This window comes from Polypterus senegalus, chromosome 1, assembly GCF_016835505.1.
Source record: "Polypterus senegalus isolate Bchr_013 chromosome 1, ASM1683550v1, whole genome shotgun sequence".
Lineage (NCBI taxonomy): Eukaryota > Metazoa > Chordata > Cladistia > Polypteriformes > Polypteridae > Polypterus > Polypterus senegalus.
In genome coordinates, this window is record NC_053154.1 from 111,332,557 (window position 1) to 111,345,965 (window position 13,409).

The following is a 13,409-nucleotide window of genomic DNA, read 5'->3' on the forward strand; positions in this document are numbered from 1 at the left end:
GGTCAGTTACCGTTCAATGGACACTCCCTGACGACTGGCAATATGTAAATACAACATTATCTAGAGTTCAAGATGCAAATATAATTTTAATGGGTTAATAACACTTTATGACAGAAAGCTGGTGTAATTGAAAACTGCACAGCCAGCCCAATTCTGAAATTACTAGTCATGTGAAAAAATAAGTGCAACCTATTAAATGTTTTTTCTTTTTTTAAACATATGTAGACTATCAAAATTTGATCCTCATTCGCACCGCCACCTTATCGTGGTGGAGGGGTTTGCGTGTTCCAATGATCCTAGGGGCTCTGTTGTCGGGGGCTTTATGCCCCTCGTAGGGTCAACCAAGGCAAACTAGACCTAGGTGAGGGACGTGACAAAGAGCGGTTCAGAAAACCTCCTATGATGTACAAAAACTTTGGATGACGTTTTCCCTGATCCGGACGCAGGTCCCTGGAGCCCCACTCTGGAGCCTGGTCTGGAGTTAATGCTCAATGGTGAGCACCTGGTGGCCGAGGCACAGCCTGAAAAGGCAAAGTGGGTCCCCCTTCCCATGGGCTCACCACCTGTAGGAGGGGCCAAGGAGGTTGGGTGCAGTGTGAGTCAGGTGGTGGCAGAAGACTGGGACCTTGGCGGTCTGATCCTTGGCTATAGAAGCTGGCTCTTGGAACGTGGAATGTCACTTCTCTGAAGGGGAAGGAGCCTGAGCTAGTGTGCGAGGTTGAGAGGTTCCGGCTAGATATAGCCGGGCTCACCTCGACGCATAGCGTGGACTCTGGAACCAATCTCCTTGGACTCCCTACCACTCTGGAGTTGCCCCCAGTGAGAGGCGCAGAGTGGGTGTGGGCATACTTATTGCCCCCCGACTTGGAGCCGGTTCTTTGGGGTTTACCCTGGTAAACAAGAGGGTAGCTTCCCTCTGCCTTCAGGTGGGGAGAACGGGTCCTAACCGTTGTTTGCGCGCATGTGCCAAACAGCAGTCTGGAGTACCCAGCCTTTTTGGAGTACCTGGAGGGGGTGCTAGAGGACACACCTGCTGGGGACTCCCTCGTTCTGCTGGGACACTTCAATGCTCACGTGGGCAAGCGGTGCAGTGTCAACACTGTGTATGGTGAGGATGATGTGCTTCTGACCTTGACTTGGGACATTCTGGGTCAGTGTTTGGCTGGGACTACTTCAAAGACCTCCTCAATCCGACTAACATGCCTTTCAGTGAGGGAGCAGAGCCTGGGGACTCGGAGTTGGGCTCTCTCCTATCTCTGGGACTGAGGTCAAAAAACTCCTTGGTGGCAGAGCCCCGGGGGTGGATGAGATATGCCCGGAGTTCCTCAAGGCTCTGGATGTTTTAGGACTGTCTTGGTTGACACACCTCTGCAACATCGCATGGACATCGGGGACAGTGCCTCTGGATTGACAGACCGGGGTGGTGGTCCCCCTCTTTAAGAAGGGGGACCAGAGGGTGTGTTCCAACTACAGAGGGATCACACTTCTCAGCCTCCCTGGAAAAGTCTATTCGGGGGTCCTGGAGCGGAGGGTCTGTCAGATAGTCGAACCTCTGATTCACAAGGAACAGCGTGGTTTTCGTCGTGTTCGCGGAATAGTGGATCATCTCTACACCCTTGGCAGCGTCTTGGAGGATGCATGGGAATTTGCCCAACTAGTCTACATGTGTTTTGTGGACTTGGAAAAGGCATTCGACCGTGTCCCTTGGGAAATCCTGGGGGGGGTGTTCCGGGAGTATGGGGTACGGGACCCCCTGATAAGGGCTGTTCGGTCCCTGTACAACCAGTGTCAGAACTTGGTCCACATTGCCGGTAGTAAGTTGAACCCATTTCCGGTGACAACTGGACTCCGCCAGGGCTGCCCTTTGTCACCGATTCTCTTCATAACTTTTATGGGCAGAATTTCTAGGTACAGCCAGGGCATTGAGGGGGTCCGGTTTGGTGGGCTCAGGATAGGGTCACTGTTTTTTGCAGATAATGTTGTCCTGTTTGCTTCATCAGGCCGTGATCTTTAGCTCTCTCTGGATCGGTTCACAGCCGAGTGTGAAGCGGCTGGGATGGGAATCAGCACCTCCAAATCCAAGACCATGGTGTTCAGCCAGAAAAGGGTGGAGTGCCCTCTCAGAGTTGGGAGTGAGATCCTGCCCCAAGTGGAGGAGTTCAAGTATCTCGGGGCCTTGTTCACGAGTGGGAAAAGAATGGAGCAGGAGATCGACAGGCGGATCAGTGTGGCATGCGCAGTGATATGGGTGCTGCATCGGTCTGTCGTGGCGAAAAAGGAACTGAGTCGTAAGGCAAACTCTCAATTTTCCGGTCAAGCTACGTTTTTTTACCTCACCTATGGTCATGAGCTGTGGGTAGTGACCGAAAGAACAAGATCGCTAAATACAAGCGGCTGAAATGAGTTTTCTCCGCAGCATGTCTGGGCTTTCCCTTAAAGATAAGGTGAGAAGCTCGGTCATCGAGAGAAGTCAGATGAGGTGGCTCAGGCATTTGATCAGGATGCCTCCCTGGTGAGGTGTTCCGGGCATGTCTAACTGGGAGGAGGCCCTAGGAAAGACCCAGGACATGCTGGAGGGACTGTCTCTTGGCTGGCTTGGGAACGCCTTGGGATTCCAACGGAAGAGCTAGTAGAAGTGGCTAGGGAGAGGCAAGTCTGAGCATCTCTACTCAAGCTGCTGCCCCCATGACCAGATCTCGGATAAGCGGAAGAGGATGAAGGGATGGATTTAAAAAGTGTCTATACTGTGAATAAAAGTTATAATACAAACAGTGTGCAATGTTTACATTTTTTACTCCATTGCATTTTAAATAAACATAATTCAAGTTATGGTAAATGTAAGTAAATCCCTACATTTATCAATACCTCAAATACCTAAAATTAGAATTAGGTGCACCAGATCAGGTGCAAATGATTAGAAGATCATTAGAGAGGATCTTGGAGGATCCCATCAAATTTAAACTTCAGATATTTAGTTTAATTTGCTCTTTGTTGTTGAAGCGTGTGTTATCATCCTGCATTGATCAAAACAGCTCTCCGAGACCTCAGAAAGAAGATTACAGAAGCCTAGGAGTCTGGGAAGGTATTTAAAAAGATCTACAAACAATGGGAAATCAACCATTCCACTGCTCAGATCATCTAGAAGCAGAGAAGATTTCAAATAATGACCAACTTGTCCAGGCCGCCCCAGCAAATTCAGCTGGAAGCAGAATGCAAGATGCTGAAAAAACTTTCAAATAACCCCTAACTTCAACATGGGACCAACAGGTAGCTCTTGCCACTGTTGATGTGTCAAAGTTAATGAGTCTACCATTAGAAAAGGGCAACACAAGTTAGACCTACATTGGAAGTGTGCTAGGAGAAAACATTTGCTGTCTAGGAAAAAAAAAAACACAACATCAGAGCAAGACTAAAGTTTACCTGTGAACACCTAAGGAAAGAGCTGGACTTCTGGAGCAATGTGCTCTGGATAGACAACACAAAGACAGTTATTTGGCCACAGTACCAGGACATGTTTGGTGAAAACCAAAGACAGCATTTGACCAGAGGAACCGGATACCAACTGTAAAGCATGGTATTGGATATGTCATGGTTTGGGACTGCTTTCTTGTATCAGGGCCTGGGCAGCTCACCATCATAGAATTCACTATGAATTTTTCAAAGTACTTGAGGGTAATATGAGAAAATCTGTCAGAGGACAGCTCAGCTGAAAGCTAGCAACAGGACAATGACCCGGTCATACCAGAAAATCTACCAAGGAGTGGCTGAAAAGAAAGAAATGGAGGGTTCTTAAACACTGCACAACTAAAACTATTCTGCATGGAGGAGTGGGAAAACATCCTTCCAGTCGATATCAGAGATTGCAAATGTTATAGGAAATGTCTACTTGAGGTTATTTCTGCCAAAGGGGCCAACACCAGCTATTAGTGCCCAAGGTGTACTTGCTTTTTCCACAGAATGGCATATCCGTTCATTTTCAGAAGAATACATTATTGCAAAATTATTTTTTCTTTCTCAAACTACATTGTCTCTATCTAAAAATAGTTTAAAGGAGACATTTACTGGACACTTTTTCATATGACTGTACTTACCTGATAGCAACCACAAAGGTGTGCTCTTAAAAACAAATTTGAATTAGCTCTTTTTTTACTTTTAAGATTTTTAAAATCTATTAAAAATCTTTAAAAACTAAAAACAACAATCTTCACAAACATTTATAATTATTAATAGGGACAGCTTAACTTCTCTAATTTTTGCAAAACTTCATTTGCCCACAACTGTTTCAATCAAGATCGGTTTTAGCAGGTCATTATGCAGAAAATTCTTCAAATATTACTACTTGACTCTTAGTTTATATTCATATACACAGTACATATATACAATTAAGAGAATATAAAGCATTAATACTATACAGTACCTGGATATGATTTGATCAAAGTCATCTTATTAAAGTCTTCAGCAATTTCAAACTCCTACAAATAGAGAAAAGACACCAAGTTGTAGAATTTTAGTTTGCACCGAATTGGGTACTGCATAGAAAAAAAACTGCTGGTTCATTGTCCTCCTTTAAATCACAGTGTGACCATGGATGTATTAATTATTGATTCAACTGTAGAAATGTGTTAACAACTGTAATACACACTTGAAACTTGCTCACTGCAATAAATATAGACACAGACATACATACATACACATATGTATATATATATACACATATGTATATATATATATATATATATATATATATATATATATATATATATATATATATATATATATATATATATATATATATATATATATATTAATAATCATGATAAAGTTAAAGAAAAAAAAATTCCAAAATCTGATCTGGAAAATATTCGTACTATATTTATAGACTGTATAAAGAAATGTTTTAGGGAAAAAAAAAATCTAAGTGATAGAGGGCTAGATGAATTGTGGCTAGAAGTTAGAGAAACCATAGAGGAAACTAAATAAGTTGAAGCACTTAAGAAAGTGGATGTCAGCTGGCACAGAGAAAATGGCAAGAAGAAGTAGTGAGGCAGCATGAAAGAACTACATTTCGGACGGCTGTTAGTAAAGGTAAGAAGCAGTGCTTGAATAATATCTGTAAAGAAGCTAGAAGTTGAAGAACAAGATCTGCTTTTGAAAAAAAAAAACTGGAGTACCAAAGAGAAATGTCAGCCTTGACTCAGCCTCCGGAAAGATGCAGTTGAACAGATAAATGAAGGATTATGCTAAACAACTGACAAAAACAAAAAAGATAGTAATATGCAGGATTACTGTAGATGATGTAACAGTAGTGTTGCATGCATTAGACAAATATTCAGTTAAGGTGCTAATTAAAAAAAAAAAACAATTATCAGCAGTGTAGAACTGGTCAGTTTGTGTTTCAATGCCCAAGGAAGATAATTTAACATTTTTTTTGTCATACAATTTCGTATATTTCTCATGTAGAAAATAAATCAATCAAACTAGACTTGTACTTTACATAGAAAAGAAACCACCACATATAAAAGCAGGAATTTCCGAAGAGGCATAGGGACTAGATTGAGATAACCTGGTACAACAGGGTTTACAGAGAAAACAAAGGAATTTCAGAAAGAAGGGCATGTGTGTGCAATGGATTATATCAAGCTTCTGTGTTAATCATGTTGAAATGTTACACATTTTAAACAATATCAGCATATCAGACCATACCACTGAACTGATAACGGTATATTATTCTATATACTGATCAAGAGGTAATTATAAAAACACAGCATGGAGAAACAGGATCCCCATTGGGAGGACACTAGAGCATATATTCACCATGTCTGTTTAATTTGTATTTGAATATATAAGAAAAACTGATCTAGAAGAAGGGCGGCAAGGCTTTAAATAGGTATAATAGTGTATTTACTATAGTTGTGTAGATGATACCACTTTTTGCTTAGCAGAAAAGATGATTTAAGAGCCTGATTAGTTAGGATCAAAGAACAAAGTGAAAATATGGAATTAGGTGTAAATATTAAGACGACAAAGATCACGTCAACAGTAACAACAGCAAATTTCCCAAACAGAAGATGATGATTTTAAAATAGCAAATGACCTGTATAAAAGACAAATAAAACTTGAGACAGATTATTGTTCCAACCCAGTTGCTTAATTAGAAGCTAGTCCTCACCAATAGCAGATCTTATTTAATTTCGTGGCTTGTTAGTATTTTAACTCTGCCATGTCAGTTCATTCTTAGATCATAATTGTTTTTCTTTTCTAATGACACATGTAATGAATAATCCAAGAGACCCCTACTCTCTTTTCTGTTTCTTTTTCTGGTTGCTTTGTGGTGGTGGCCTGCGCCACCTCCACCTACTCAAAGCTTCATGATGCTCTAACAATGATGGACGGATTAAAAGGCAGAAGTCTACGTGACCATCATCATCATCAAGCCCTTCCGTGAGAATCCTAAATCCAAAGAGGACTGTTTCATTTATGTTAGGTAGAATGCCCAGAGGGGACTGGGCGGTCTCATGGTCTGGAATCCCTACAGATTTTATTTTTTCTCCAGCCGTCTGGAGTTTTTGTTTTTCTGTCCCCTGGCCATTGAACCTTACTCTTATTCGATGTTAATTAATGTTGACTTATTTTGTTTTCTTATTGTGTCTTTCATTTTTCTATTCTTTAATATGTAAAGCACTTTGAGCTACTGTTTGTATGAAAATGTGCTATATAAATAAATGTTGTTGTTGATGTTGATTTGAAGCCTAAAACGAATGAGTAATTTTCAGTTCTTCGCTTTCTCTTCAGTTTCCATCAGAGTTATTTAACTAAATGAAAAGTGAATGATGAATACACACGGGTGGAAATGGAGACAAGCCAGATGTAAAACTGCTGGTTCCTTTGTCATCTGCAGTTAAAACAATGAATACAGTTGTTTAAGGAATAAAATAAATAATTTAGGGGTCAGAGCACCCATAAGACTGAAAACGCCCAGCTCACTAGGGCGACGGTGTGATCGGAGCTTATGGGAACTCCGTTATTCCCTGCCCTAATAAGTGAGACAACTACTGTAAAATGAAGCAGAAAAACGTAACTTGAGCAATAAGTGCTTTATCAGCAATGAGTGATTTCTCATGAATAATTTGGGTTGAAACAAAAACCTGAAGTCACTGTGGCCCTCCAGGACCTTGATATTGAAAATAAGTCAAATATGACTATGTGAACAGTTCTGTAATGATAACCAACAGTAATGTACATTAATCCAGGGTGTATGTAGTGTCTAGAAGTACATGAATACAGTTCTTAAAGTGCTGCTTTAACAGGACCCCTTCTGGTAATACAAGACATCATATACTTCATAATACTTACTATAATGGCACCGTTATCTTGTCCAACAAAAATGCGTTTGCTGTCATGGTGATAGCACATAGCAGAACAGGGAGCTGCAGAGAAAATAAAATTACTCAGCTCATAAGCACACAAGTTATGTATAATAAACAAGAAAGGGAAAAATACACAACCAACTGTTACTTGAAAATTTCAATTAGTTAATTGCATCAAAACCCAATTTTTTATTATTTTTTTTTTAAAGCATGCTGGACTGCAGCAAAGTAGTACAGCTCAATAAATAGAAAAGTTCCTAAACTGAAACCAATATATGTATATTATTACAAATAAGTTATATTAGGTACAACAAAACTGATACTTTATGCTTAACAGGAATGCAGTATGTCCATTTTACATTTCTCAAATTATCTGCCAAATCCTCCTTTACCCAATCAGAGATCTCCTTGGTCTGAAGTCTGTCTGCACTGTGCTTTTCTTCTCTCCATCACGTAATTCAAATGATCATGCACAGATATAATTCTAATGTAGTATAGTGTACAGCAAATATAAATATGTGTTTTATGCTGGTTATGCAAATACTATCTATGTGATTTTGTTTCTTGGATATACAGCAGCCACAAATATTTAAAAAATATACTTTAGCTTATACCAAGAATATGAGACATCATATAAGCTGTGAGACAAGGAACCCTTCAAATGTACACATCCAGAGACAATACAGAGCTGAAGGTCAAGCACAAGATCTTCCATGCAACCAAGACTTTTTTTAGAATATTTTGGACAAAGAACAAAACCTAGCAAAGAAAAGGCATTTCAGTTATTTCACCTGATGGATTAAAGGTGGATTGGCAATTCTAAATTGGCCCTAGTGTGTGTTTGTGTGTGTCCTGCAGTGGGTTGGCACCCTGCCCGGGATTGGTTCCTGCCTTGTGCCCTGTGTTGGCTGGGATTGGCTCCAGCAGACCCCGTGACCCTGTGTTCGGATTCAGCGGGTTGGAAAATGGATGGATGAATGGATAATTCTAGTAAATATTTGAGTAAGATGATCAAGAGAGTAGCTAACACGTTGTCGTCTATGGATCATAATGATTAATGTCTGGCTGCTCTCCTGTTGGATGTCATGAAGACGTTCCACCTTTGGACTTTCCTCAGAACCAAAACACCTGGATGTAACCGAGGAGCGGAGAACTCGGCCCCTGAAAAGAAACTGAACCATTTTACTGCTGTACCAGAAACTCTTGTTTGAAGTGGTGCCTTCCTGTACATTAATAGCTGTTTGTATCATGAAGTTACTTCAGCATTACACATTAAGCGAAGTGTGTTCCTAATGCTTCAGCATCTTGTTCTTTGCGGTCCGCTTTAAGAGGTGTATGTGATTTATTTTGTTTTCTTATTGTGTCTTTTATTTTTCTATTCTTTATTATGTAAAGCACTTTGAGCTACGGTTTGTATGAAAATGTGCTATATAAATAAATGTTGTTGTTGTTGTTGTGTGTTTGGGCTTGAAATAATCTTTGTGATAAAACAACACATTTTTCAAGAAGCAGATCCCCCATGTAAAATACAACAAGAAACCCTGTTTACACATCCTCGGACATAGGCAGCATGTTGCTTCTCACTGAAGACCATTATTGAAGCTCAGTGCATTATAAAGGCAGGCATTATAACCAAATACATGGTCGCCCTCTGGCATAATTATTTCTTTTCTCCTATGTCTTTTGAAATGCAATAGGGAAGTAGAAAAACGTACCAAGTCATTGCAAAAACCACTTTGTTTGATTCTTGAATAGCTCTCTTGGGATCTGGTACTTTTTACTGTCTTAAAGTCTATCTTTATTACACATTATCAGGTCGGCTGAAGGTTCTAACTGTCAACGCAAATTCATTTGTTTATCTTTGTGTATATGTGGTGGCAGAAATGCATATCACTGTACGACTGTACTAGCCCTTAATACACACACCGTAATACTGCAACTTCAGAAACATCAACCTCAAATATTCAATGCATAAAGCAGAAACTCAAATTAATTACTCTTTGGAAAGTTTTTGTTCAAAGGGTAAAGTGCTAAATCGCATCACACACAAATCATTGATGTGATCAGTAATAATGATGATAAGCACTCCAAAGTATTGAGATGTACAAGTGCATGCATGGCATAAATTGTGTCACCAAAAAGCAATCAGCTAATGGATTGCTACACAAGCACACACAAGAGCAGAAGTATGTTGAAGACACCACAGGGTCTAAGGTCCTACCCAAGCATCCTAGGAGCAAGCCAGCAGTGCCAGGCACAAAGAAAATGTACTCCAAAAAAAATATATTTATCTACACACAGCATTAAACATATTATGGGAAATGTAGACAATTTCATCATGGTGCCTAAGCTGAGTTTGCTGTAACCCTTTAAGCAATACATGGAGGAGCATTTCTGCACAATAGCATAATTTGCTGAGAATTGGAAAGGCAGTGCTCCCCTGACCTGAATCAGACACCACTAATTACGAAATGCTCTCTGTAAGCCTGTGTGTTATCAAATTCCCATCAAATCAGAAACTATCCATCCCATAAATAATCTTCATGAACAGGCCTGCAAATCTGAATTAAAACAGAAGGAATACTTACATGACACCATGTGATAGATACTTGGCCAGTATTGGCCACTGTCCCGCTTGAGCCAGACTCTTATAGTCCTAGGAATAAAAACAAAACAGGAAAAAATTATTTTATAACTTGGGTATTTATATAAAAAGAGAAAGTTGGTACATTTTTACGAATTGGTTTAAAACATATTTTTACTGTCAGTACTGTCACATGTACAGAGGTCATTCTTACTTACATATCTAACCAATGCGCACATGACTGTATTAAAATACAGAACCTTATTTTATTTAATAGGAGACACAAATGAGCTTAACTGATGTACTCTTTACTCCCACTTTAACACTCCCATTACCTGAAACCCTGCAAAAATATCCCCTGAGAAAAACCCCAGTAGCCTTTATTTGTGATTGAGAAACATTGCTTGGAAGTAGACCTACAGTGTAAATATACTCACATTTTAAAACTTGAATTTGGACCGGTAGCTTAGCAGCAATAATCAGATACCCTGAAATCTTTACAAGATTACCCAGAAAGAAAATGTTCACTAGACTTCAGCTTTACCACAAGAGCATCAGATAGTCACCGGATTACACTGTAGCTGTGAAGGATTACGAAACATTGCCTACTGTACATGCTATATGAAAACTTAGTGTGTGGATGTGTGCATTTGAATTAGCATTTTTAAGATGCATGGCGATTCCATAAATTACCTGAAGGAAACAAATGCCAAATAAAGGCTTTCAGTTTTGTTTTTCCACATAATAAACATATTATGATGACAGGGTAGCATAACGATGCAGTTACCAGTGCTGCTGCTGCATCACATCTCCAGGAGACCGGGTTCAATTTCCAGTCTGGCCTAGTGAATGTTTGTTTGAAATTTGCACAATGAATTCTCCTAATGAGTGTATAGGTGTCACTCCAGGTCACCCAGTTTTAGGCCAATTAGGTCAATGACCGTACAATGGACTTGTACATCCTACCCAGGGTGAAGTCCAATGCATTTTCTATTCCTAAAACAGTGGGAATAGAAATTCAATGGACAGAAAGTGAGAGTATTAATTACCATACACTTGGTCGATTTATTAATGTCAATGACTTACACAATGGTACTTTAGTACTCTTTGTAAAACAGCAAAGTTAGAAATATGTTTGAATAAACGATAAACAGAACAATACTTATCCACCTTTTGAAATCCAAACCGTAAAATAAATAGATGGACTCTGTACAGTGTTGAAGCTTTCAGTTTGTTCTGCACTCAAGTAAGTTTTTGCTGAAGATACTAAGTTCCAGTCAAAAAACCACGTAGATTTACAACAGCAAATTGTGTGCTAGAGGGCCTACACTGTGATGAACTGCTGTATTCCATCCAAGTTTAGTTCCTGCCTTTTAAACACGGTTATTGGGCTATGTCCTAGCTCACCACAATAACGGGCCTACTGAACTCAAGAAACAAACAAACAGACATATGCACACCGTATAACTGCAAAAAGCGAGGTTTTTAGATAAGTTTGTTATACTCACTAGTCAGTGTCAGAGATTAGATAATAACCCATTAGGAAAATTCAGTCATGACTGTATGCTGTGGTAAGATTTAGGAAATTATTGTTTCTATAATAAAAGAAGGGGAATGCTATGGTGGTACAATGGACAGCAGTTCTACCTAATCGCTCCAGCAACCAGGATTCAGATTTAATGCCTGGACACTGTCTGGATGGAATCTGCATGTTCTCTCCATGTCTCCGAGTGTGCCAGTTTCCTCCCACATCCCAAACACATGCACATTACCTGGTAACTATTAAATTGGCCAAGTATGAGCGAGTGTAGGTATGTACCCTGTGATAAACTGATGCACCATCCTGTCCCCATTTCAAGATGGCTCTAGTGCCCTATGATACTAAAATTGGACTCCAAGTTCAGTAAATGGATGGAATTGTTCTTGGTGATCAATATCAATGATAGAGGTGGACAGCTTAATAATCAATAAAGTTAACTTAATCACATCAGGAAAACTGTCAAGAAGATGATAGTGGCTGACACAATGCTAAATCTCTCCCTGGTTCTTGGACACAGTGGAGACAGCATGCTCATCTACAGCTAAAACCACCCAAAAAAGCAAAGCCCCTGTGAAAATGTTGATTTGATTACCACGGTCTATGGACCAGACTACTTCACCATGTGTCCATCAGCTCAGGTTTATGACAGGCTACTTTATTCTTAGGAGATCTGCTGTCACATATTTCAAACTCTAACATGCTTACTTAAGGTCCTGTTACGCTACAAGATTTTCCGAGTGATATTCAGTCACAGACTTCATCTGTACAAAGTTAGCAAGTTGGGGGTTCGTGCGATTGCCTGGTGCATAGCCCATCATTCCTAATGACTCAGTCCTACCAGTCTGCATCTCTCACCAACTAAATAAAAAATGGTTGATTTTGTCTTAAATTGCAGGGGCAGATTCGGTGTATGCGAAAGCTGACAACCAATGAGAACTCAGCCAGGTGTGCATCACATATAAATGCAGGTGTGAAGAATAAGGAACATCCGGTGTTCTGGACCACACAAAGTTGAAAAAGTGTTGAGACTCACTATACCAGGAAGTGACGTGACCCTCTTACTGCGAGGTACCAGCACTCCAACCACCCCACTATGCCCCTACATGTTTAATTATTAACAGTACACATTATTTAAATGAAGTTAACAAAATGTATCTGTAAAATGTAACATACATACTTCAACATAATACATTTAATCATAAAAATGAAGTATAGCTCTTGGAAAGTTAAATCGACTAAATTCAAGAAGCCAGCAATCATCATCTGTATATGTCCTCGCTCTTCTAATGGTTCCATTTGCAATGCCTACTAACAACGCTAAAGCAGCCATGGTAGTTGGAATAGTTTGGCCATTCTGTGCACTGTTATATTGTTACAGAATGATTACAATCAAATGAATTAAATTTGTAAACAATATGCAGTTAATTTCGGTGTATCTGATAAAGCCCATGTCATGGATGCAAATCTAAAAAAGAAAGGAAAATGACACAGAAACAGTAGCACTGCTTTGATGCTTGGTGCTGCCCGTCTACAAATTTGAGCAGAAACGTGCGTATGCATGGTCTAAGACTGCCGTGAAAATGTGTTTAACGTTACACTAAGTTTAGTTTCTATACATCTCGAGGGGAGTGTGGGAACAGCCGTGCACAACAGTTTTGTGTGAATACACCGTTTATACATGAAGCCCCTGTAGTGGCCGAATCAGAGTCCAGATCTCAATCCAATTGAGAATTTATGGCTGGATTTGAAACAAGGCTGTTAACTTACAATCCCCTTGCACCGTGACAGAGCTTGAGCCATTTTGCAAAGAAGAATGTGAAAAAGGTACAGATGTGCAGAGCTGACAGAGACCTGTGCACAGAGACTCAAGGCTGTCATAGCTGACAAAAGTGCTTCTACTAAATACTGCCTTGAAGGG

At 39.9% G+C, this 13,409-nt stretch overlaps 1 protein-coding gene across 1 annotated transcript in view; it reads right to left on the minus strand.

Moving 5' to 3' along the window:
- The window catches only part of wdfy1 (WD repeat and FYVE domain containing 1), a 65,465-nt gene that overhangs the window by 37,915 nt on the left and 14,141 nt on the right, over positions 1-13,409 (minus strand). Inside the window, exons 2-4 of the mRNA XM_039756055.1 lie at positions 9,956-10,023; positions 7,354-7,427; positions 4,418-4,472 (exon numbers count right to left, since the gene is read on the minus strand). Of these exons, the coding sequence (XP_039611989.1) occupies positions 4,418-4,472; positions 7,354-7,427; positions 9,956-10,023 (197 nt within the window). The remainder of the gene's footprint in view (positions 1-4,417; positions 4,473-7,353; positions 7,428-9,955; positions 10,024-13,409) is intronic.